At 39.6% G+C, this 27,204-nt stretch overlaps 1 protein-coding gene across 2 annotated transcripts in view; it reads left to right on the top strand.

Moving 5' to 3' along the window:
- RAB11FIP2 (RAB11 family interacting protein 2) overlaps positions 1–27,204 on the top strand; it is a 44,288-nt gene that overhangs the window by 7,167 nt on the left and 9,917 nt on the right. The window contains exons 3-4 of one of the 2 annotated variants that reach the window (XM_043925513.1): positions 558–1,023; positions 26,693–26,738. In XM_043925513.1, coding sequence (XP_043781448.1) covers positions 558–1,023; positions 26,693–26,738 — 512 coding nt within the window. Of the gene's footprint in view, positions 1–557; positions 1,024–1,990; positions 3,208–26,692; positions 26,739–27,204 lie in introns of those variants that run through there. The other variant, XM_043925514.1, reaches the window with a different exon arrangement.

Raw genomic sequence — 27,204 nt, 5'->3', positions numbered from 1 at the left:
CTCAGAATTGGTAAGTTTAAAGACAGAGCTGGTCTGAATTCAATACTGTATTTATAGAATTAGATAATAAAAATGAGTCTTGATTTCTTTTCATGGCCTGGCTGCTGCTTTTTTTTTTTTTAAACTGTCATTTCTCCTATCGCAGAAGCCTGAAACAAATGAATATTCCATTTCATCAGAATTTTCCTAGAAAAGAATCTTGTTGTTCAGAAGTAAGAAAGTAAATTTAATACTACTGATGAAAAAACAGTGAGAATTTATATAGCACTATAATGCTGAGCAGAACCTTTAGTTTTGACATTATAATTTGTTTATGTGATTGTTTCATTCTGAGCTGAGTAAATTACTAATTGTCTAGCAAGATACTAATTGTTATTAGCCTACATACTGCTGTACCTTAGCATTTTAAGATTGTTTTCCTTGACTGTTTTAAAAGGTTCATATCTTTAAATAGCTAATTGCTCTCATTCTAAAAGCAGCAGTATGCACACAGGATGTGTCAAAGAGTGTGATATAATGTGTCACTGATTATGTACTAACTACAGAATTGTTTGCAGGAAGTCTCAAATCTCCACACAGAAGAACATTAAGCTTTGATACTTCTAAAATGAACCAACCTGACAGCAGTGTGGATGAAGGTGAATCGTCTTTCGGAAGACAAAATGACCCATTTACAAATGTGACTGCTTCATTACCCCAAAAATTTGCAACACTGCCAAGGAAGAAAAATCCGTTTGAAGAAAGCAGTGAATCATGGGACAGCAGCGTGAATTTATTTTCAAAATCAATTGAAGTAAGAAAAGAAAACAAGAGAGAAAAAAGGGAGAAAGTCAGCCTCTTTGAAAGAGTGACTGGAAAAAAAGATAGAAGATCTGATAAACTTAACAACGGGGGAGCTGATAGCCCTTGTGAGTTGAAATCACCTAATGCATTTAGTGAACGTCGGCAGGACTATTTTGATTATGAGTCAACCAATCCGTTTACAACAAAATTCAGGGCTTCAAATATAATGCCATCTTCAAGGTAAGCTTAAACATGGGGAAGTTGTGCTATTTTTGAAAATACTATACTTGAAAGTATCAAATATCCTTTTTAAATTCCTTTCATTTTATTTGAGAAAAATGCTAATCTTGTTTTTATAATTAATTTTGGAGCCAGGTGGTGTGTACATCTTTGGAACTGAACTTTTTATCTTAGGAGGATAAAAGATTCTTAATCCCCACCGTATTATATTTCTTTCTACTTAACGTTGGCCAGAAACTCTCAGAAACTTATGGAGAAAACTACGTAGCCTTTGATGAGGTGTGGTGAGAGGGAATCACCAGTGGGTGTTAATTCAAGCCAGAAATCTGAGTAATGAGTTTCTAAATGTTATTTTTCATTGATTGGTTGTGGGCCAGTAGCAGCCTATGGACTATTCTTTAAGAAATACTGGCTTAAGTTAAGTATTAATGGTTTTTGTGAAAGTGTCAGTTGCTTAGTTGTGTCCACCCTTTGGCGACCCCGTGGACTTGAAGCCTGTCAGCTCTCTCTCCTTGGAAGCCCATGGTTTTCTTCATCGGTGACGACTGTCCTTATTAAGGGCTTCCCAGGCGGCGCTGGTGGTACAGCACCCACCTGCCAGCACAGGAGACTGAAGGGCCGTGGGTTCAGTCCCTGGGTCTGGAAGACACCCTGGAGGAGGGCATGGCAACCCACTCAAGCTCTCTTGCCTGGAAAATTCCGTGAACGGAGGAGCCTGGCGGGCTACTGCCAATAGGGTCACAAAGAGTAAAACATGACTGAAGCGACTTAGCATGCACATGCATCCTTATTAAATGGCTATTTGGAGTAATGTTTATTGGAATCCAGTGAACCTTGGGGGTACTATAAATACATCACAGAGTATCTGTAATGATGACTTAACAGAAATAATCTATCATGATAAGGTTTAGATTGTCAAAATCCTTGAGTTTTCAGTTATATTAATAGTACTTTTCTAATTCCTTAGTACAGGTTGGAACTGTATGGCTTAAGTAAGATGATGCATTTTGCAGAAGTGAATGGTGGAATAGCTGATTAAGGAAACCTCAAGCAAAAAATAAGATGAATGTATTGGAATCTTATGCAGTTATCATGGAGGAGCATGGTAGACTGTTTGCCTTGAAACATAGATGTTCTTTCCCGAGTCAAGAACGTATGGTGGTCAGATTCCAGCGAGAAGCCTGCTTAGTGGCTCTGTGACCTCTCTCAACTTCTGCATCTCTGTCTTTGAAATGAGGAAAAGGAGACATTCTCAGTAGGGTTGGGGGACGATAAGTGATAAAGTACGTGGCATAAAGCCAGGCCCCAAATAGGGAACCCGTAAACAGTGGTTGCTGTTACGTTTTATATGGTGCCATGTCATATTTTGTTCAAGAACGTTGCTTTGTTTTGTCCCACTATAAACAGAAAATAGTACTAATAATCGCCCTTTTAGGCTTGTGATCTCCTGCCTGTCTTCTGATCTCTTAAAACATGCATTTAGAGTTTTCCAGGGAAAGCTAGTATTTCTTTTGTCTTCTTTTATCAAAATAAATGGGTATTCACTGTAGCTTTGGAAAGTATTGTTCAGTTTTCTTTATAGACTATACTTCAAAGAAATATGTTTTTATCATATGGTATTAATATTTTATTGAGAAGTCCATGGTTTTGATATGCTATTCTCAAATATTTCATGTTGGTATTTTACATACTATACTTCACATATTGTGTTAAGAAACTACAGAGGTAAATAGAAATGTATTTGCTTTTTTCCCCCTCAACTGAACTTTTTCTGAACAAAGTTATTGCCAAGAACTATCTGAGATAACTTAGAGATTGGATAATTTACATAATTTTAGAGTCAAAGAAAAACGAAAACAATGGGACATGGTAGGAAAATGATTTTTAAATTATGGCAGTATGTGGAAAAATAGGTGTCCTCAAATTTGTAATTGCCTTACACTTGGCTATTTACATGAACTTAAAAATTAATGTTTTAAAAGTGAGTGTGGTATTTTGCTAAATTGAGGCTTTATTTTGGGTTACTTCAGTATTAATGCTGTGTCTGTCAAAATTAAAGCTGTAATCCTAAAGGAAATCAACCCTGAATATTCACTGGAAGGACTGATGCTGAAGCTCCAATACTTTGGCCACCTGATGTGAAGAGCTGTCTCATTGGAAAAGACTCAGATGCTGGGAAAGATTGAGGGCAGGAGAAGAAGGGGCAGCAGAGGGTGAGATGGTTCAATGGCATCATCGACTCAGTGGACAAACTCTGGGAGATAGTTAAGGACAGGGAAGCCTGTTATGCTGCAGTCCCTGGGATCGCAAGAGTCGAACACAACTGGTGACTGAACAACAGCAAGATGATATATGTATAAAATGATTGCAAGTAATGAAAAAACAATAGGTTTAAAATTTTCTTTTCTTCATATTCGTAAGATGCCAACTATGAAGACAAAAACATCTGTAGATTCCTGCGAAGTTACTCTTCCTTTTTACGTCACAAACCATCTCCGTGGTAAATGGAAAACATTTGCGGTAAAGGGGTTTGTTGTTGTTTCGTCACTAAGTCGTGTCCAATTCTTTCTGACCCCATGAACTGTAGCCCACCATGCTCCTCTGTCCTCTGCTAACTCCTGGAGTTTCCTCAAATTCATGTTCATTGGGTCGGTGATGCTATCTAATCATCTCACCCTGTGCCACCCCCTTTTTTTGCTTCAGTCTTTCCTAGCATCAGGGTCTTTTCCAATGAGTCAGCTCTTTGCATCAGGTGGCCAAAGTATTAGAGCTTCAGCCTCAGTCTTTCCGATGAATATTCAGGACTGATTTCCTTTAGGATTGACTGGTTTGATCTCCTTGCAGTTCAAGGGACTCTAAAGAGTCTTCTCCAGCACCACAATTCAAAAGCATCAATTCTTCAGCACTCAGCCATCTTTATGGACCAACTGTCACATTGTACATGACTACTGGAAAAATCAGTTTTGACTCTACGGACCTTTGTCAGCAAAGTGATGTCTTTTTTTAACACGCTGTCTAGGTTTGTCATAGCTTCTCTTCCAAGGAGCAAGTGTCTTTTAGAGATAAATTAATAGAAGGATTGACTATAAATAGATCTAGGAAGATAATGCAATTCGAATTTTTGGAAAGCAACTTTGTCTCAAGTGGAGTTAGAAAGGATATAGTTAAGATAGCTTGGTCTGTTCATATTTTTCCTTCCAGTAGCATTCCTCAGTTATATTGGACATTTTCAATTTCTTACCTTAACATCCAAACCGAATGCACTTTTGAAACTATAGACTCACATCACTAGGACACGCGCTGTGAATTATTTTTTTTCCAGTAATGCTAAATAGATCTCTTTACAGAGTCTTCGGGACTCCTGTGACTGATGTCTGTGAGAAAGATGAACAAAGTGAAGGGTGAAATACGTAGGTATGGAACTGAATTTTGTTCTTTGAGTAAACTGGTTCCCTGTGATCGCAGATATGTGGGAACCATATTGTTACCCTCTGGCTGAATAATGTGTATGATCACAACTGGAGAATTTTCCTTCTGCCAAAAAAATTGTACTAAGGAATACTTTCTTGAAAGTTAGAGTTTTTATTTGTTTGTAAGTAAAGTCGAGCTGACAAAATCACCTAGTAATCACAAAAGTTACAGCATTTTGCTTCTGTTCTTGGAATAGATCCCATAGTCTTACGTAAAACAGAGGAAATGAACTAGCTTTTTGTTGGGTTGCTTCAACAAAGAGTAGGGCTCTTTGAAATCCCTTTCCCCGTGGTTGCTAATTCTCAGTCTCTTTCCTCTTACCCACCCCCGCTTCTCTGAACAGAGGTCGCTGTTCCTTGTGCTGCAGCCTGGTCCTCCCTAGGTCTTCCTTTCTGTGGGTGTCCCCCTATTCACTAATCTAACCACGTTACCCCTCTCACCTCCATGAACAACATGACGACAGAGCCTCCTTTTCATTCACCTTTTAACCCTTAATCTCCAGCATAATAGTAGGTAACAGATATTGGAAAGCAGTTTTTGAATAAATGCATATGGTATAGCAGATGGATTTCCTAAAATACTAGTATCATCCCCTCATTCCCTTAGCCCTCTGCTTCCAGCTCAGTATGGGCTGTGAAGGTCTTTCTGATAGACCAGCAACAGATCCATAAAGGCAGATGTGTGTGTTTTTATATACAACTAAACATGATTCCACTTCAGTATTCTTGCTTGTGAAATCCCATGGACATAGGAGCCTGGTGGGCTACCGTCCATGGGATTGCAAAAGAATCAGACACAACTTAGTGACTGAACAACAACAACAAAAGATGATAGAAATCTAAATGAGTCTTAAAGGACTACTAAAAGGTAATATTCATATTCTGACTGGCACATTTCTGAAGTTTGTTAAGAATTCTGTATTGTAACAGTTAGGATAGGTTACCAGCTGCAGTAAACAACCTTAGATCTCACTGGCTTGTTCCAGTAGAAGTCTGTCCCTCCTTAGCGTGACACGTGAGTGCTTTGTTCCACGCTGTTTCTTGGCTCCACACGGTTGCTCAGGAGCCAGGCTCCTTCCTTGTAATGCTGCTGTTTAATGTGCGTCCCCCAAGGCTGTGCAACAGAGAAAAAGAGTGGAGGATCACGTGGATGTGTCTATGTGCCCGGCCTGGCAGTGGTGCCCATCACTTGTTCCGCTGCTGTTCCACTGGGCAGTGTTCAATCATGTCCTAGCCTGAGTGCCGCCAGTTAAGAAGCACGGTTTAGCTGCAGACCCAGAGAAGAGTACTGGGCTTGAGCGCACAGTAGTGTGTGTGTCCTGGATGCCAGCTCTAAGAAGTCTGGATGACATTCTAACACTTGGTGTGCTGTAGAAGTCCTACTATACATGTATGTGAAAGTGTAGCTGGAATTCTAACAGTTTTAAGAAGAATGTTTTATCAGTTAACTATTGGTGTTGAGTTGTTTGTGTTTTAAAATTGCTGCTGCTCCTGTTTTTAATTATAAATCACAGGTGGTTTAGCAGCATCAGTATCAGTTAATGTTATGTGATTAACCCTACAGTTAAATAATTTAAAAAAAAATAGTGATTGTTTTTTCATCAGCAATATTTAACTTTCCCAAAACCAGTATTCCTGAATGTTTGTTATACCATTTTCAATAATTTGTTCACGACTAATTCTTCAACACTGGGCTATTTTCCCTCTGGAAAGTGGAAATAGGTAAGTATGTTCACCAAAGCAGATTTGCTTTTCTTTTTTTTTTTTTTTTTTTAGAAGAGAGTCACAGCTAGACTGTTCTCTTAGGTGGGGACAGGTGACCAAGTTCTGGCTTACTGAAGGCTTAGTGGGAAAGAAGAATGGTCTGTCCTCCATATCCCTGGGTTCTTTGCATCCATGGAATCAAGCGATCTTGGGTCAAAAATATTTGGGGGAAAAAAATTCTAGAAAGTTCCAGAAAGTAAAACTTGATCTTGTTGCTTGCTGGCAGCCATTTACACAGTGTTTACAACTATTCACATACCACTTACATTGTGTTGGGTGTTATAAATAATCTAGAGATGATTTAAAGTATACAGGAAGGATGTGTGTAGGTTACATGCAAATACTAGGCATTTTTATATAAGGGGCTTGAACATCTAGAGAATTGAGCAATCTGGGGTCTTAGAACCAATGCCCTACAGATACCAGGGAATGACTGTATACCAGTCTTAGGGCTAGTCCATGAAAACCTTCTATACAGCCCTCCACATTCCTCTGTTCCACCATACCCTGGACAGATGGTTGGCAAACTAGGCTTGTGGGCCAAATCTGGCTTGCTTCCTGTTTTTTGGAAATAAGGTCTTATTGGAATGCAACTTGCCCATTTGTTTGTGGCTGCTTTTGTGCTGTAATAGTAAAGTTGAGTAGTTATGACAGAGACTGTGTGACCCACAGAGTCAAAAATATTTATTACTTGACCTTTTACACAGATAATCTGCTGAACCTGTACTAACTAGATGGAGGTCTTTGGAGAGCCATAGATAGGGTCCCTGAATGCATGTGGAAGGCCACCTCATAAACAACTGCTGAACCTTGTTGTGAATAATAAATTTTCAGAATATTAAATTACTGTGATGTTTGCATTTATGTATTATAGCACATAGCATTGTTGTTTAGCATTTAGGCCATAATGCCTCTTGTTCTGTTTAAGGAAGCCTAATTCAAAACACTTCCAGCATCACTGGTTTGCAACACCAAACCCAAACGGCTGTTTCTGATTGTCAAGGATTATTGTATTTTAGGCTTTTCTTAACTATTCAGCTTTTCTTTTACTGTACTTCACCTTTCTGTTCCAGGTGGGCTCATTTCCTTATTGCACCTCTCTACCCTGAGGTCTCTGTAAGCCTGGCCAATTCCATTCCTTGGCTCAGCTGTGGAATGTACTCTTCACTCATCTCTGAGTGTCCTCAGACTATCCTTGATGTTGAAAACTCTTTAATCCTATCTTGACTGATAATATAGTGTTCCCTTCTGTGGAATTCTGCTGATACAGAACGTAATTGCCGGACAGTGTTTATTCTGTCTCGGTTTTAGTTTTCCCAGCTAACCTGTGTAAACTGCCGAGCAGTTGTGCTGTATCTTCTTTTGTGGGTGCCTGCAGCACCCGGGGGCTTCCCTGGTGGCTCAGTGGTAGAGAATCCGCCTGCCAGTGCAGGAGATACAGGTGTGATCCCTGGATCGGGAAGACCCCCTGGAGAAGGAAATGGCAACCCACTCCAGTATTCTTGCCTGGAAAACCCCAGGGACAGAGGAGCCCGCGGGCAACAGTCCCTGGGGTCACAAAGAGTCAGACACGACTGAGCACATGCATGCAGCACCCAGATCACTGCAGGTCCTCAGTGCTGATCATCAGAGGCACCTGGGTTTTTTTTTGTTTTGTTTTGCTTAAATCTCAGTTGAGTCCTACTGCAAGGCTAAATTAGAATCTTCAGTGGTTAAGCCCAGAAATAAAAGTCAGTGTTAAAAAAAAAAAAAGACTTCTTGCCGATTTTCAGGCTTAAAAATTGTTGATCTAAATTACATCATCTATTTCATGAAAGTTCAGTAAGTACTTATATACGAACAGGATTCAGGAGTTTTACTGGTAAACTCATAGTTGAAGGGACAGTTTAGTCATACTAGCTTTGTCTGCAGGGCCCTGAGTAAGTAGAGGGATCAGTGAGGAGATCAGCTTGACTAAACAGGGATGTTGAGAGGAGTATATATTTGGTCGAATGGCTAAGAAACAACTAAAGTATAGTAGGTGTTGAAGATCAGGCAGGAATGTCTTGACTGTTGAGTATTTATGGCATCTGTGGATGAATTGTTTTTTAGGATTCAGGTGATACCTAGGCATCAGTCATGACGAACAACATTTAAAAAACGTGCTTATGTTTGTACACTACCTGTAAGAAATTGAAGAGAATCTCCAATTGTGATGTGTATTCTTCTGAGGTTCCAGTTTAGGACTGAAGAACTCCTCCTGGTTAAGGGAAGTCATTCATACAAGGAAAAAATTTGTAGTGTATGTCTTATTCTGAAATTTTAAAAAAATATATAGTCAAGAACCTAAGCCTACTCTGTAGGATGAGCTAATGCTGTTAGAGGTTAGAGGCAGCTCATCAAAGAGCAAGACCTTATGCGAGATATTTTTACCAGAGAGCTTTGTTTTGGGAACATCCTCTTTAAGACCTGCACAAAGAACCTGCTTTCCCTTATTATTTTCTGCCTTATTGTAGTTGTGAAAACCATGTAAACAAACTCTTAGTTGTGCTATGAGAACTTAATGGTATGTTGTATAACATTCCTAGTATCCTTGACTTTGTTTGAGTGTGTATGCCTGCGTTCCCCTTTGCAGTATCTGCTGTGGAGGAATCTGTCCACTTCTTAGCTCTGAACTTAAGCCAGTTATTTTTTAGGGCAGTGCATAATGTCTGAGATCAAGATCTCATATTTATCATACGTACATACAATTTTGCATAATGGTATCAGCTCAGTTCAGTCTCCCAGTCGTATCCAACTCTTTGCGACCCCATGGACTGCAGCATGCCAGGCCTCCTTGTCCATCACCAACTCCTGGAGTTTACTCAAAACTCATGTCCATTGAGTCGGTGATGCCATCCAACCATCTCATCCTCTGTTGTCCCCTTCTCCTCCCGCCTTCAGTCTTTCCCAGCATCAGGGTCTTTTCCAGTACCTTTGATGTTTGTAACATGCCTTTCTTAGAAGCTGCAAAAAACAAAAAAAATGAGTTACCTAGAGTATATATTTAAATGTGTTTCTAATTTTCACAGCAAAAATCACCATAGGTTTTTGAGCATGTAACAATTATTATGAAGTTGTATAACATGTCCATTAAAAAATAGACTCATGTATTTATTTTTCAAAGTTATAGTAAACAAATCATCCTAAAGACCCTATTCATAGTTTTAAAGCCATCGTTTTTATAATGTTCCTTACAACTTTTTTTTTTTCCTATTTAAATTTAAAGCACAGTCTTTGGTTTAATAAACCTCACCCCACATAAGGTTTATTTTAATAGCAGTGTTTACTTTTTGTCCATATTTGTCTAATGTTAAAGGTAATCTACCTGTTATTCATGGCAGCCTAGAAATCTTTTTTACACAGCTGACAATTTGTAACTTCATTTATGAGACAGAAAACAAAAACTTTTGAGATGATTTTTAGAGCCATTAATCCATTAGTGCCCAGGGATTTACAGAATGTATCTAATGAAACGATGACTGGGAGCCTGGAATATGTGATGTGGTTAGTTCCCTTAACACTAACTAGAACTTTTATGCTTAACTCCCCAGATACGACTTGAAACTTTTTTACCCTTTGTCATCCTAATACTCATTATAATAGCTCTCATTAATTGGTACATCTCCCAATGGGTTAATTTGAAGATACCAACCGTGCTATCCTTTTGCTAACTTACTAATGCAAATTGATATTTATAGACGTCAAAATTGAAATCAAAAAAAGCCCTAACAGAAAAGGACAAACTTTGCTAAGTTATTATTATTTTGAGCTGAGAGATTGAGATACACAGAGAATCTGTTGAGAAAAGAAAACAAGCCAAAAAAAAAAAAAATCCACAAAAACTACTGTAGGCTAATAAACTGATGTGAAAATTTCTCAATTTACAGCACTTGACAGGTGCTAAAAGAAAAGCATCTTTAATTTTAATGTGTTGTTAGGACCTCTTTAGAGAGACTGTACAAGTTATTAACAAGGTCCTCTGAGACAGGAGACGGGTAATTAACAAGACCTATGGAGATATAGTTTAGGTAATTAACGAGCTCTTAGGCAGTGGACACAGGATAACACATAGCGAGTCCAACAGTTAAAGAGAACAGGTTGTTATGATATGATCAAATACAAGATGTAGAATGTAAGTCTTCTTGAAGTTTCTGATAGGTAAATATTAAGATTATATTCCAGTGACCTTAATTTGTAGTTTTTTTTTCTTTATAAATCAATATGTAATTTTTTGCTTTAAGATAGAATTCGAATTATTTCTTTGTAAAATCAACAAGCAAGGAAGCTTGTTACATATAGATTAATAATCTTCATTAATTGCCATTAATGAACTTTGAGAACAATACATTAGAAAGACATAACTTCTGTGATTTGTACTGTGCGCTGTGCATAGTCGCTCATTCGTGTCTGACTTTTTGCGACCCCATGGACTGTAGCCCACCAGGCTCTAAATTTAGATGATTATTCTGTTTATTTTTCACCTATGGGCTGTTGAGTAAAACTACCTGTTCCAAATGGGCAGTCCACTTTCTTTGACGGCTTTAAAACAGTCAGGATCTAGGCCAGAGAGGACTTCATCAATTTGGTTTTTACATAATATGCAAGGGTCCCTCCCATCATGCTCTTAAGGGTACCTTTAAGTCTGAGATTAGATAGTCTCAATTTCAGATACTTGGTCTCATATTTGCTATGTAAATTTGAAATTGTTGGGGTATGAGTGGAGATCTGGTTCAGAAAACTCCCAGTCTGTAAGCCTTTATTAAAACATGCTATACTCTAAAGGTTAAGAATATGAAGAAAGCCCTTGCAGGTCTTCTAATTCATTCTATTGCTTCCTCGATGTTGTCTGCTCAAGTCCATCAGGATGAATTTTTCCAAATTTCAGATCTGATAATCAAATGATGTTTTCAATTTTCATTATTTTTGGATGAAAAAAATAGAACTATGTCTCGCGCTGGGATATAGGAGGAGCCTGGTGGGCTACAGTCCATGGGGTTGCAAAGAGTCGGACACGACTGAGCAACTACACTTTCACTTTCATATTTGCTATATATAAGGATAGCAGAGGTTATTAAGATACAAATCCTGCTCTAAGAGCTCATCAAAACAGGCACATAAAAATTAGGTCTGAATTCCATGCTAAGGACTGGACATTGTATCAGCATTGGGGTACTATGAAAGATTTTTAAATTGGGTTGTGATACCATCAGAGTAATATCTTCGGTATTCTGTAGCATGGGGATTTCCTGGGGCCAGGAGTGGCAGAAGGGAGGAGGCCTTGGAGCAAGAGAACAAGTTAGGAAGTTACCATGATTATTGAGGTGAGAGTTTGATAGAGGTCACTTGGCAGTGAGGATGGAAAGAAGGGAACATCTCTGAGATACATTTCTGGACTAACATAGATGGGATTTGACCATTCTGCATGTGTATGTGTCTGTGTATGTATGTGTAGGGGAGGGATGTTGGGGGACTGGTAAAGGAGAAAAAACAAGGAGGATCATTTCAGTGATGTGTCTTTAATCAGTGTCTTAAATTTGATGAATCACAGTACTGCAAAAACTGTATTGTAGCAATGTCAGATCTTTAGTCCTTGAATCAAACTTGGCATTTCAGTCTTGATGAAGAGGTTTGAGTTTTTTGTGTTTTTAATGTGATGCTGTCTTGTTTATTTTAGAATTTTGTTTTTAGAGAATAGGAATTACGTATTTTGAGTTATTGGAGACAAGGAACTTAGTATCAGCCTAATAACAGTTCATGAGAGTTTGTTTTTGAAACCTGGAAAATACTTTGGCTTCTTTGAACTCAAGAATGCACATTTCTATAACTGCTTATGGACTTAATGCATTTGAAGTGTATTCATCTTAACACTGTAATTACTACATGCATTTCTCTCCAGCGACTTTGGCTTTACCAAATCTTGCCCACTTTGGATCCCTTTTGTCAGTTTCTCACTAAGAGAATAACTTCTCTTTTATGATTTTCCCTTCTTTGTGCACCACTTTTGTAGGCCTCCTGTTTCGATGTTTAGAGCATTTCTTTTTGGACAACTGTGTCCACATCACCTGTGGTTACCCTTCATGATAATAAAGCTTTAATTTTTTAAATACAGCTGCTATTTCTATGTATTTTAACCTGTGGTGGTAGTGTTACCTGTGGCTAGAGTGTTTTAAATAGCTGCTGGTGATAGAAATTAAAGCAGTTATTTGATTTGGAAATCGTCTTCCTTATATGCATTTAGCTGGTTTCTAAGAATATTAGGATTCAGACATTTGACATTTGTCTCCTTGAACTTATGTTTTAAAGATAAATTATTTATCTTTGATTTGATATGCTAAATACAATTCAGTATAATATAACAGAGGCTTCCCAGGTGGCTCAGTGGAAAAGAATCTGCCTGACAATGCAGGAGCCGGAGATGCTGGTTCTATCCTGGGTGGGAAAGATCCCATGGAGGAGGAAATGGCAACCGACTGCAGTGTTCTTGCCTGGAAAATTACATGGACAGAGGAGCTTGGCGGGCTGCAGTCTGTGGGGTCGCAGAGAGTCCAGCATGACTTAGTGGACTGAGCATGCACACATGCACACACATCATATAACGGATAATAACTATAATGTAAATTATACAAATTAATATAAATGTTAAAGTACAGTATTATGTAACTACTTTAAGTATAGTATACAACAAATTAAAATGTTTTATGTATTTTATATTTTTAAGCTTAGATGTCTTTCTGACAAAAGTGCTAATACCACTTAATAGCAATTACATGGATCAGTTTACCCAGAATAAAACTTAATTCAGATTGCCAATTTTTAAAGGTCATTTCAACAAACATGTTTGTAAAACTCTACGGTGGCTGGAGGTGGATAGGTGATGATGAGATTCATAGGTTACAAGTAGCCTTCTAAGCTAGGGAGAGGGATATGTAAGCAATGACCAGTAATCCAGGCCGAGTGAACTGTGTTGAGTACGGTTTGTTATGAAAAGGGAGAGGAAGAGCTTGCTAGAGATTGGGAAATGCTTCTTCAAGGAAGAGGCCTTTGAACTTTTGTTCTTGACCATTGAACGTGATTTTTCACCTTGGGGAGTGAGTGGACAGAGTAGTTTTTAGTACATAGCAAGAAAGCTTATTTTAAAAATTATGAGATACATTTTGAAAGAATGTTTTATAGCAGTGACTATATACTGTTCTATTTTTAATTGTCTGCTAACTACTCAGTAATTTTACCATTGCTTTTCCAGTTGGAGTTGTAGTCTTGGTCTGTCATTCCCTGTCTGGTAGGTTCCTGGGGAAGTGTGTTTGCTCCTTTAGGCTTCCAGGAGCCAATTAGTGAGTGCCCTGCAGCAGCTCTGCATTAAGGATAACAGCCTCTTTGTTATGGAGCCTGGTGTGGGAATGGGGATATTCAGGTTAATCACATGTTTTGTTTATTTGAGGTGTACAGTATATTGCTTCATGTAGATTTTTTCACTTTGAAAGAAATTAAATTCCCCAAATAAATTAAAAATGGAGATCTTACCAGATATAACTTCATGTTTGATTCAGAAGATATATTTGATTAACTACTTCTACCAGAGGATTTTTCTGTGTTACGTAAAAGTATAAATATAGTCATAGTAGAATATCCTAAAGTGAGTATAGGCTAGGTATCAAGAATTCAGGTTTAGGACTCAGGTCTGGATTTGAGTCTGTTGAATAACTGTCTGACCTTACTTAGCCTTTCTAAGCCTCATTGTAAAATGGGATAACAGCCTTGGTGTTGTGGAAGAAATTACATGATGTCAGGCACCATAAAGTGCTAGTGCTAAAGGTAGGTTTGCCACATGGTAAAAGCTGGAAATGGTAGCTCTTGCTATGGTCTTGCTACAGAGCATCTATAGGATCAGTAACAATTGCTTTGAATAAGTTAAATTATTTACAAGTAACTATATTCTCAGCTTTAAAAATCATAAATCATAAATAAAAGAACTTAGGAGCTCATGTTTTTCACTGACTGATAAAGAACATACATTTGGTAGAAAGAAAGACATAAGAATTCTTTTCAATGTGTATGTTCAATGATAATCTTTGATGAAATAAACTGTATACCACATTGAAATTAAGTAAAAGTATTCCCTATTTAAGTAGAAAATTCATGACTTTGAAGGCAGTGTTTAATCCTGTGGTCAGAAATTATTACATGACACTAATAAGAACAGTGCAAGGTAAATATCTAAGCTGTGGCTTTACCTTAAAGCTTGATGAGTTTTTCTAAACTCACATGACTGAGTTCAAATTAAATTGTTCAAAGCTGTCACAGTAAGAAGGATAACTGCTGCTTATGGAAAACTCCTCAAAGTTTGAGTCTGCTTTGGGAAAAGGGTCCCTGCCTTAGGAAATTCACACAGGTAGTAGTGTTATCCTTTCTAACCAAATAAGTGGGTACTTGTCTCGTAAATGTTATTTTCTTGTTTGGAAAAAGAGGCTAGAGAGTGTATTTTTACATGGAACAATATTTTTTTTTCTGGCAAAATCACACAATTTCATAGTCTTGGAAAACCAGCTCTTAACTTGCCAAGACTTCTTAAGGCTGGGCTTTTCAGCCTGAGGTGTAGCATAGCCAGAAATCTCCCAGTCACCCCCGCAGCTCTGCTTCCAAGGAGGATACATACACAGAGCCCAGGGTTTGTGTCACCCTGTGGAGGGCCCCAGGAAGTCTGGTGGCCTTGCGTACCTCGCCTTGAAAGCCCTGCAGAGATGATGGTTTAAGGAAGCTGGTGCTTTCTGGCCACAACCCCTTGCGGGATGTTCTTGAACGTTGGAGGCCGTCCTGGTGACTAGAGGGTGCCAAGGCTGCTTTCCCAGAACTTGGGCTTCCTGGTGGCTCAGATGGTCAAGAATCTGCCTGCAATGCAGGAGACCCCAGGTTTGATATCTGGGTCGGGAAGATCTCCTGGAGAAGGAAATGGCAACCCATTCCTGTATTCTTGCCTGGGTAATCACATAGACAGAGGATCCTGGTGGGCTGCAGTCCATAGAGTTGAAAAGAGTCAGACGCGGCTTTGTCCTGGGTGCAGAGCCAGCTTCTCGTGCTCTTGGCCAAGGGCACTGTGGGCCAACTTGCTTTTGTCCCCCCGCTTCATGGAAGAGTTACCTCTGCCCAGATTGTCTTCAGCCTCCCAGAGGAAAAGGCTGATCAAGGCTGGGTTGGTTTGATCACAGAGCGCCTGTGCTGGGTCTGGCTCTGTGGCGGGCCCTGGTGCCTTGTTCTCATCACTGCTGCCCAGTTTCACTGTTGGGCTTCCAGCACTGGCTTCCTCCCCGTTCCCCACACCCTCAAAAAGACTCCGACGAATTTACAGCAGACAGTGGGTCACGGTCTACTCAGAGCAACAGGATAATCACAACACAACTTCCCAGAGTGACAAGGTTCCTAAAAATTTAAGGAGAAGAGATTTTTTTGTATTAAGACAAGCATGATTATGGTATGGAATAAAATGTAAAAATCTACCTGAATTTTTAAGTTAAATTTGAGATGTCAAGGCAATTCTATGCTTGTCAGATTTATTCTCATGCATCAGGCAGAGTACTGAAGAGAACAAAGTTTGAGAAGCTTAGTTTTTTTTTTTTTTTTTTTAGTATCTTATTATGGGGAAACTATTTATTTCATAAAAAATAGCATTATGGTTTGAGTTGTGTTCCCTCAAAAGACATGTTAAATTCTTAAACCCCAGTACCTCTTTTTTTTTTCAGGTTTTTTTTTTTCATTTATTTTTATTAGTTGGAGGCTAATTACTTTACAGTATTATAGTGGGTTTTGTCATACATTGACATGAATCAGCCATGGATTTACATGTATTCCCCATCCCGATCCCCCCTCCCACCTCCCTCTCTACCCGATTCCCCTGGGTCTTCCCAGTGCACCAGGCCCGAGCACTTGTCTCATGCATCCAATCTGGGCTGGTGATCTGTTTCACCCTAGATAATATACATGTTTCGATGCTGTTCTCTCGAAACATCCCACCCTCACCTTCTCCCACAGAGTCCAGAAGTCTGTTCTGTACATCTGTGTCTCTTTCTGTTTTGCATATAGGGTTATCATTACCATCTTTCTAAATGCCATATATATGGGTTAGTATACTGTAATGGTCTTTATCTTTCTGGCTTACTTCACTCTGTCTAATGGGCTCCAGTTTCATCCATCTCATTAGAACTGATTCAAATGAATTCTTTTTAATGGCTGAGTAATATTCCATGGTGTATATGTACCACAGCTTCCTTATCCATTCGTCTGCTGATGGGCATCTAGGTAGCTTCCATGGCCTGGCAATTATAAACAGTGCTGCAATGAACATTGGGGTGCACATGTCTCTTTCAGATCTGGTTTCCTCAGTGTGTATGCCCAGGAGTGGGATTGCTGGGTCATATGACTGTTCCATTTCCAGTTTTTTAAGAAATCTCCACACTGTTTTCCATAGCGGCTGTACTAGTTTGCATTCCCACCAACAGTGTAAGAGGGTTCCCTTTTCTCCACACCCTCTCCAGCATTTATTGCTTGTAGACTTTTGGATAGCAGCCATCCTGACTGGCGTGTAATGGTACCTCATTGTGGTTTTGATTTGCATTTCTCTGATAATGAGTGATGTTGAGCATCTTTTCATGTGTTTGTTAGCCATCTGTATGTCTTCTTTGGAGAAATGTCTGTTTAGTTCTTTGGCCCATTTTTTGATTGGGTCATTTATTTTTCTGGAGTTGAGCTGCAGGAGTTGCTTGTATATTTTTGAGATTAATCCTTTGTCTGTTGCTTCGTTTGCTGTTATTTTCTCCCAATGTGAGGGCTGTCTTTTCACCTTGGAGAAGCTTAGTTTTAAAGAAATGGAGAACTCTCAGAATGCATAGGGACTTGTGTTTGGAAATTTGTAAATTGACTTTTTTTATTTTGTTTTCTGCTATTCAGTTTAACTACATTTTATTTATAATTAATTCTTTTCTTCACCAGGAAAAAACAGTAAGTTAAGCTTGATCAAACATGATATTCTTGATGAAACATGCCTTAATTTTATGGATATCCCTCAGTCCTCAAGTTTTAGGACTTCTTCAGTAACATAGTGATTACCATATCACGATAGAAAAGCAGCTAGGTCTGAATTTGCTGTCCATGATCTGTGGTGTCACTGACCACAATTTCTTAATCATCTTGCCTACGAGATCTCATAAAAGATACCCTGTGAGAATAATAATAAGTAAATTACTGTTAATCCCCATGGACATTTATGTGTTAGGTTCTGTTTTGCCATCTAGGTATCAGTGTGCATGCCCAGTCCCAGGAGAGATAATGGAGTATTTTAATCTCTAGTAGCATTAATTTGATTTGGTGCTCACTTCCCCCAACTCCCCCTTCCAAAGAAAGGAAAAAAGCAGTATTGAGTTGTACCTTGACTTAAGCCCTATTTGCATGTGTAATAGACATAATTGAAATGTGCCAAAGGTTTTGTTTTTTAGTGTAATCTCTCTACCGGCACTTCATTTTTAAAGCCTTTTGTAAAAGGAATTGTTAACATTTCTTTGAACTCCTGTAACATTGAACCTTTATGAAATGTTTTCAGGATTTGCCAGAGTATTTTCAGTTTAATCTCTATTGTGATCAAATACCCAAACTGGTAGACCAGGTTGGTAAACTGGATAAACTGGCTAGTGGAATGGATTTTATTAGAAGTCACCAGTTTGAAACTTATTTCAATTCATATTGGCAGTTTTAAGTATCAGAGTAATTCTATCTTAAAAAGAATGAACCCCCTCCCTTCCCCACCCCCCACCTCCAGTAATACGCTGTCAGGTCTAGATCAGAGTGATCTTCATTATTGAGAAAATTGATTTCCTCTGCTCTTTGGGGACTTGATTATTTCCTGTCAAAGCCTTTATTGATCAACTGTTTATTTAGTCAGTCAATTATTAGCTCAGTTTTTATTAAGCACTGGCTATTAATTTATTCAACATACATTTGTTAAACATCTGCCATACCCTAGGTACTGTGTCAGATGCTTGGACTGAAAAGATTGAGATATTGTTCCTTTCTTCAAGCAGCCTGTAGTAGAAAGAAATAAGGAGTTCAGGGATTAAGATAGATACCCAAAATGCAGACTTAAAAAACCATTATTTATAGAGCAGTTTGAGATCACAGCAGAATTGAGCAGAAGGTACAGAGATTTCCCATATACATCTTACCATCACACAGAGGTAGCCGCTTCCATTATCAACATTCCCCACTAGAGTGATGCGTTTGTTAAAACTGAGGGACCTACACTGACGCATCAGACCCATCCATAGTGGGCAGCTTACATTAGGGTTCATCCTTGGTGGTATATTCTGTGGCCTTTGGCAAATGTGTGATGATACGCCTTCATCTTTATAGTATGTAGTGTTAGTGTTATGCCTCCATCTTTATAGTATCACATGGAGTATTTCCACTGCTCTAAAAATCTTTTGTGCTGTGCATATTGACTTGTCCCTCCTTCCAGACACCTGGAAACTGCTGGTCTCTGTGCCATTTCCCTAGTTTTTGCCTTTTCCGGAAGGTCACATAGAATCATTCGGTCTGTAGCCTTTTCAGACTGGCTGCTTTCACTTAGTGAGGTGCATTTAAGCTTCCTCCACGTTCTTTTCATGACTTGAGAGGTTTTTTTTTTTTTTTAGGCACCAGATAATATTCCATTGTCTGGATGTACCAGTTTATCCACTTAGCTACTGGAGGACATCTTGAGTGCCTCCAGGTTCTGGCAGTTAGGAGTAAAGTTTCTGTAAGCGTTTGTGTGCAGGTGTTTGTGTGGACATAGTTTCAGCTCCTCCGGGTAGATCCGGTGGAGGGCAGTGGCTGGATCGTGCGGTGAGCGTCCCCGTGGCTCCACACCTGTGTCCGCGTTAGCTGGTGTCCGCACTGTCGGTGTTGCAGAGTTTGGCCGTTCCAGTAGGTGTGTGATGGTATCTCATTGTTTTCATTTGTTTTTCCTCAGTAGCATATGTTGAACATCTTTTTATGCCTCATGCCATCTGTGTGTCTTTGATGAGATCTGTTGGAATCTTTGGCCTGTTTATAAATTGGATTATTGTTGACTTTTAAGAGTTCTTTGTATATTTTGATAACAGTCCTTTATCAGATATATCTTCTCTCTGTCTGTGGCTTGACTTTTCATTCTATTAACAGTGGGTTTTTTTTTTGGTACAGCAGAAGTTTTTAATTTTAATCAACCTGTATATTCTTTCTTTCTTCGTGGATCATGCCTTTGGTGTAGTATCTAAAAAATGATTACCATACCCAAGATCATCTACACTTTCTCTGTGTTATCTTTTAGGAGTTTTGTAGTTTCATGCTTTACATTTGGGTCTGTGATTGATTTGAGTTAATTTTTATGAAGGATGTAAGGTCTGTATCTAGGTTCATACACTTTACATTGGATTTAGCACTTTGTCATTAAAAAATGTTCCATTTTAAATCTCTTTTAATCCTAATTTTTTGAAATAGGTAATGAAGTTTTTGTTTCCTAATTAAAAATAAAATACGAAATGTAGAGCAATTTAATAGGTTGTACCTGGGTGCTGAGTGGTGGTGGGCAGTAAGTTTGAAAAGATATAATTAAGCACAATAGGCTTTGAAAGCCAGGCTAAGAAATTTTGTCATTGTCCTGGAGGAGGTGGGAAGCCAGTTTTTTGAAAGAAGGATGACGAGGTTAGACTTGCGCTTTAGAATGTCCTGCCCACGCCTGTTGCATGGCTAGATGGGATGGAGGGAGGGTGGCAGAGCCGGAGAGGAGGCTGCTACTGTGGTCCAGGCTGTTGTAGTGTAGGTGGTCATGTGGTCTCACGAGCAGAAGGGTAACCAGCATTGAAAATGAGTAGCAAGGAAACAGTGAGAGATCTACGTCCGGAAGCTGAGTAGGGAGAAGCTGGCAGCTTACTGATGAGGCATGCAGGCTGGAGACTGGAGTCAAGGGTGCCTCTGAGGCTTCACGTTTTTGTACCAGAAGAGGAAAGTCAGAACTGATAGAGGAGTCAAGGTGATGATTGGCTTGGGACAACTTTGAGATGCAGGTAATATACCCAGTCTGAGACTGAACAGACTTTTGTAAAGGAGGTATTGTTACAAAGGATAAAGCAGTTGTGGTCGAAGATTAAAGATGTAGCCGTCATCAGTCCTTATAGTGATGGCAGCTGAAGTAGTGGGAAGATACGAAATCACCAAGGTAGAGTGGAAAAAGAAGTTTGAAAGCAGAACCTTTAGAAATGGCTAGTGTCTCCCACCTAGGGCGGAACGAGGAAGATGACTGGTAATCAGAAACATAGGAGAAAATTTAGGCCGTCACAGATCACAGATCTTAGAGAATACTCTTCAAAGAGAACTGAGAGGTTAAAGAGAATGAGGCTGTTGCCTTAAATAAAAATGATTTGTTGTTAACCTTCATAAAAGCAGCAGTGAGGATGGGTGGTGAGGATGTGTTTCAGGTTATAAAGGTGAGTCAGTAAAGTAACAAAGACAGCAGGAGGGACTTGAGAGGGGTTAGAGATTGGCAAAATAAAAGTGGGAAAACATCTGAGGGATGACGGGCTGTAAATACGCTCTGCTGAGAGGGGTGAGTAAATACAAACGGATTAGGAAACAATTGGGATGTTAGTGGGGGTCCACAAAGCAGGTCCGATAGGAGCGAAGGAGTGGGAGGATCCGAAGGTGAGATGGATCAGACGGGGTTTCTTTCAACTATGAGATCTTACTGTGGGAGACTGTAATCCAGTCTGTTGATACCTGTTCCTTGGGAAACATGCTTAAAGGAATTCTGTTCGTGAAAATGTATTATAAATTGGAAGGCAGCATAATATATAGTAGTGGTATTCAAATCCCAGTCATTCAGTTATACCATTTCAGAACTACAGTTTGGTTTTCTTCCTTTCTGTCCTATTTTAAATTATTGAGTGAACAGTGTGTGGCATTTGTTGTATATTTTTACATCCATTAAATTCCTAGCAGGAAACAGATGACACACTCAAAGTGAATAATTGAAGAAAGTTGAATGAAGAGATCACCTATGGAGGGCTGGCCGGGGTGAGGATAGCAGGGAAGGGATATCATAGCGCTAGGGACCTGCCACGTCTGGAAGGGACTGCCACACGTAGGTGTGAAGGAACAGCTATGGCTGTTTGTACAGAAGCTACTGGCAAAGCTGTAGTGCCATGGGGCTGAGAAGGTGGTAGGCTGGGACTGGGGGGCTGAAATAAATACTGTCTTCCCTTCTGTCTGTCCTCCAGTCTCTTGCAAGTACCTCCCAGTGGTCAAGCACAGCTGGAAACCAGTGGGCAAGGGGGCCCAGGAGATGTGCTTTCCAGCGATCAGCCATCTTGGGTGCAGAGATGGGCAGAATGGAGCTGGGGAGTTGGGAGGGGACAGACAAGTGATTTTCAGCCTTTGTTCTGTCTGTAAGAATGTCTACGTCTTGCACTTTCCTCAGTCATTCTGACTGGAAGAATGCTCAGGACTTGTGTTGGCTGCCTTGAGACCCGCCTCCTTGAGCTCCCAGTGGAACCCTGTGTGGGAGGTACAGTTTGTGACTGAGAGCTTGGATGGTGACCTTTGGCTGTTTTTCTCTGAATCCTGACTCTGCCCCTTAGTAGCCGTGTTACCTGGAGCATTGTTGTTACCTTGACTTTGCCGTGCCTGTTTCCTCTTCTGTAATGTTCAAGGATTAAGTGGGGGTAGCATGTAAAGTGTTCACAAGCTACCTGGTATCATGGTTAAAGTCCAGTAATATCAGCTGTGGCTTGACCAGTGTCATTACTTCCTGCCCTTGCTTCTCTGTAAAGGGGATATTTTACTTTTCTTCTTTTCACACTCATTAAAGGTTTTACATTATAATTCTCAGTTTACACCCCTCCCCCAAAACTATGTCTCTCCCGCAAATGAAGCTCCAGGTCTGCAGAGCCCCCTCTCTCAACTAAACAGGAAGATCAATATTAGGGCACCTCCCTTGAACAGAGTTAATGTCAGGGGTTCTGCGGTAGTCAATGTACTTACTCCTGTATACCGTAAGGAATTAAATGGTGTTCTTAAGAAAGTTACTCCTCCACTCCCCTTCCTCTCTTTGACCCCCCTCCCAGACAAGCAGGACACCTCCTGAAATTTGCGGATAACTTGAATTCACTTGTTAAATACAAAATGGGTCAAGTTGTAGGCTAAAATGGACTTAGCTTTATAATTCCAGAGTAACACATCTTGGAAAGATATATCATAGAAGATGTAATAATACTTGTTTTTAAATGCCTTCAGAAGAATTTCAAGTGTTGTTATATGACTTCTCCTTGAAAGATGTAAAATCCTAGAGCCAGGTATTTACACAGTTTGTATTGTCTTATACTGACAAGGCAGCTCAGTTAATCAGTTTTAATAGATCTCTGTTCTTCTGTGGGGTTTTTTTTTTTTTGTCTTGATAAACTTTTTCACTGTTAACCATATCTGCCCTTTCTTAGGTATTCTCAATCCAAAAGAGAACAAAAGGAGTTTTAAAAAGAGAAAAGAAAGGACAAAGAAAAAAACTCAGGTCACTGCCAAATGCCTTAGTGATTTCTGTTGTTTTATCACTTTATAAACGTTGGTTTGCTTTTCTGGCTTATCCGTGGGAAGCTAGTCCATAGCAGAAATTGAAGGACAGTTTTAAGTTTCACTAATTTACTTACTCCGTATTTATCCTGACTTCAAAGTAAATTTATGTGATGTTATTGAAGAGATACTGATGATCCCTTGAAATAATTTGAGTACTGTTAATTAAAAATTCTTTAAAATTTGGGAATACCACAAGGTAAAAAAATAAGCTTTTATTAAACTTAAAAACCTCAGAATGTTAGCTTAAAGCCTTTTATTAGTTTAAAATATTTTTAAAAATATGAATTTAAAAATATTTGTATCAGTCTAAAGGTACTTTAAAATCTCCTGCTGCCACCAGACTCTTTTAGTCCTGATTTTGAAAAATAATTGTTTTTGAATTGTGAAGTTTAAATTTGTGTAAGACCTTTTCAGTATGAGCATGTCTGTTTATTTTTATACCTGATTTAAAAAACATTTCCTTAACCTGTCAGCAACTCAGTTGAGCAGTCAGCCTATCTTCCTCAGTATCTTGTCTGACACGAGGACAGCAGTCCAAGGGGAAAGGTATCCCAAATTGGTGCCACACGTCGATAAATAGAGACATTTTATTTCTCCCCAAGCTAATTCAGTCCAGTTCAGTTCACTCTTTTTCCCCCTTAAGGACGGATCAGAAAAGGCAGCTGTGAATGACTGGGTTGGTCATGTGTTTGACACGTCAGTTTGTGAATATAAAGCCGACCACAGGGGACGGGTTCTGCCTTTGGATTTCAGACAATGGCCAGCCCCAGAGCTCTGGCCTCAGCTGGGCTGCGAGTGTGGGCGCACTCAGGTTACACGCGGGTACAATGGCAAAGACCAGGGCTCTCTGCGCTCCACACCTCCTTCCCTTCCAGTTGTGACCATTCTTGGCACTTCACAGACCCTTTGCAGGTGTCTCTGAGTTTCACTGTCATCCCATAGGCTAAAGCCGTTGGATTGTCCATATTATTAGCTTTGTGATTTTGGTAAAATTTTTGTCCTAAGTGCCTTGTTCCTTTAAAATTCTTATTACAATAAGTATAATAGGAACATTTCTGTTTCTTGGTTTAATCATGCATTCCTGAGACATGTAATGAGATTTATACAGCTGTAATACTGTTTATTCTTTAAGGATGTGATGGGATCGATGTAGTCTGCCAGGCTCCTCTCTCCGTGAGATTCTCCAGGCAAGAATACTGGAGTGGGTTGCCATTCCCTCCTCCAGGGGATCTTCCCGACCCAGGGATTGAACCCTGGTCTCCTACATCGTAGGCAGACTGTTTACCATCTGAGCCACCAGGGAAGCCCCTGTGAAACATCTAGTAGCATTTATGAAAGATTAAATTTGTCAGAAGTGGCCTGCTGCCCTGCGGATCAGCTCCAGGGGCCTCGTCTCCTACATGACTCCCCTTCAAGGGCTCCCTCCCACCCTACTGCCTCTGCCAGCCTCCTGGTGTCCTGCAGTAGCAGACAACACAGGTCCTCGCTGTCCTCTTTCTCTGGCCTGCCAAGCCTGTCTTTCATGTAGCGTTATGTCCTACTTTTTCCTGGACTTAGACTCTCCTTGGCTGATTTGCTGCACTAGAATGCTCCCTTCCTCTGGGTGGGCTAAGAATTTAACTCAGGAGTGCTCTCTTCCCCTTGCAAGGGCACATCTCCTGTGTGCTCACTCAAAACATTGTGTGGCTCATGCCTCATGCCCTGTGTGTTTAGGGCTTCAGCCAGGCAGCCGGTGCTCACTAAGTGGATCCATGAGCAGAAAACAGGGCTAGCACTGTGTCACTTCCACCGCTCACCTCCTGTACCACCTCCCAGAAGCTGCCTAACCTCTCTGTGGCTCGTTTCCTTCTTTTGAAAATGAAACTCATACCTACCTTAAGGGTTATGAAGATGAAATGAGTTAATTTTGGTTAAAGTGCTTATTAGCACAGTGTCTGGCACAGTATAAGCGATATGCAGATATTCATTCAATAAAATAATTTACTGAACATGTGCTATCTGCTAGCCACCAGTGCTGAGCATTTTACCTGGTATCATCTCATTTGACCTTCTCAGGAGTCCTCCATGGGACTGTTAGCATTCCTCCTGTTAGGATTCCTGTTTTATAGGTGAGGGAACCCAGACACACTCAAAGGCAAGTGTGTAGAGGGAAGAAGCAGGATTTGAGTTCACGCCACCACCTCTCTGCCTGTAACCACTGTGGTGTGCTTACTGAGGGTCCGTCAGAGGATCACAGCCGAACGGAGAGCCTCTGCAGAATGTGTTTCCTGACCCATTAGAGAACAGCGCACTGTGAGATAACGGTCAAGGAGAGATCAGTCCCCTGGGCCCTCGTGTTGACCTCCTTGGACTGAAAACCAGGGAGGATGGGAACCGTGTTATCAGCTGCTCCTGCTGTAGGCCTAGGGGTACCACATGATGATGTATTTTGGATTTGTTATTGTTTTCTTCTAAGCCACTCTTTTGTCAGACTTTGGAGGCTTTGCTGGTACAGTGACTAGTCTGGGACCACACAGAACACCATGAAGATGGTGAGGTGCAGGGAATGAGAAAATGTGTCAGCCAAACTTGCCTGTAAATGGTGCATCGTTGGTATTTAAAACATGTCTCAATCTTCCCTACCATGTCACCAGGCTCTACTGAGATGCCAGATTTATCCACAGGAATTCTAGGCAGAAGAGGTCAGCAGCCAGTTCTGGTACCTACTACAACAACCTTTAGTCATAACAAATGAAACCTTGGATATGTGAGAAACTCTCTCAAGGTGGTCATACACATGCCCTGTGGATTTACAGCTTGGGACATGTACTTGTGAAAATAGATATTTTTCAGTGTCCAGACTTTTCATGCATGCAGTCAAAAGTTTTCAAAGTGAATTTCTTCAAAGGATTCCAGTTACTTGCACAGATAATGAAAAAATATATATACATCTTTCATAGTGAAGTCTTTTTTTGGGGGGGTGTGGGGATTAAAAAGGTTCCTAGGACATTAATGCTTTGTAGAGGTTCTGATGGTTAATAGTCGTTAAGTGCTGGGTAAAAAATAAACTTGAATAGCAACGATGAAATATTTACTCAGCAGATGGCTTTGAAGTTTAGCTGCTTTTTGGTTGCAGTCCCCTTCCTAATGGACATGTGTTAAAGAGGAAAATGATTATAACATTCAGCTGTGATGTTTTCATCCTCTGCATGGAAGAAATCCATTTTGTTTTGGTCCATTTGGGTATTTAAATTTTGAAGACCAGCTACTTAGAAATCCATTAATGACAGAAATGGTTCACACAGCTCTGAATTCATTCTCCTTGATAGGAAAATATTTAAAGGTTAATTTTTCTAACACCTATAGGAATAATTGTTTTAAAAGATGGCTTCAACTCTTTCATTCTACATGCTTCTCACCCTAAATTTATTTAAGTCTCCTTAGTTTTATCTCAGAAGACCTAAGGTGTGTGTATGTATTAAATGAATAATAATATTACAAACTTTAATTTTATAAAGTAGCTGACTAGGTAAATTTGCTTATATTTAAACATATTTAGAAACTATGTATTTAAAGATACAATTCTTCAATTCTAGTATTAACTGAAGGGTTTTCCCTCAAAGTTTAAAAGTATAGAATGTTGCGTAAATCTTGTTTTTCTTTTACATCCTGGATTAAATGTCAGTCACCCAGGTGGTGTAGGAGTTTAGAAATTGTTGTTGCAGTGCTGGTTGAAATGTTCTGCTTTTATGTTTCCTCCCACATGGACTGTGATATGCTTTTAACATTTATGCTTGTCTTTTATTGCTCAGTTTTCATGTGAATCCGACAAGTCATGAGGACCTCAGGAAGATTCCGGTAAGTTGCATCGAGGGTTTGAGAATTACCAAAAACCAAGCCACAGGCTGTCTTTCTGTCTGCGGCACATTCTTGAAAAGGCCTCCATCTTCGTGAATCCCTCCGTTACCTACAGATTATGGTTTAGTGTGATAATCTGCAGAGAAAGAAACACAAAATATACCATAGGGTGTGACTTAGGTATGATCTATGGAAGTATAAGCAAACAGTTTTAGTTAGAATTGAAGTTCATTTAGAATATACAGATTTTGTTTGCAGGCTCTTTAAATATGGATAAGAAAGCTATATGTCAAAGTCAACATTATAATTGTTATGAAATAAGAGCATGTGGAGAAAACTAGCATTTTGTTGTTGTTGTTGTGACTAAGATTGAAGGAAAAATAAAACTGCTTGTTAATATTTAACAATAGGGAAAGCTTCCTGGCAAGAGATCCATTTAACCAGGAAAGTGTGTTTGAAAGAACCT

Source organism: Cervus elaphus, chromosome 15, assembly GCF_910594005.1.
Source record: "Cervus elaphus chromosome 15, mCerEla1.1, whole genome shotgun sequence".
Lineage (NCBI taxonomy): Eukaryota > Metazoa > Chordata > Mammalia > Artiodactyla > Cervidae > Cervus > Cervus elaphus.
Note: the sequence above shows the minus strand (reverse complement) of the source record. Positions and strands in the feature narration are given on the sequence as shown.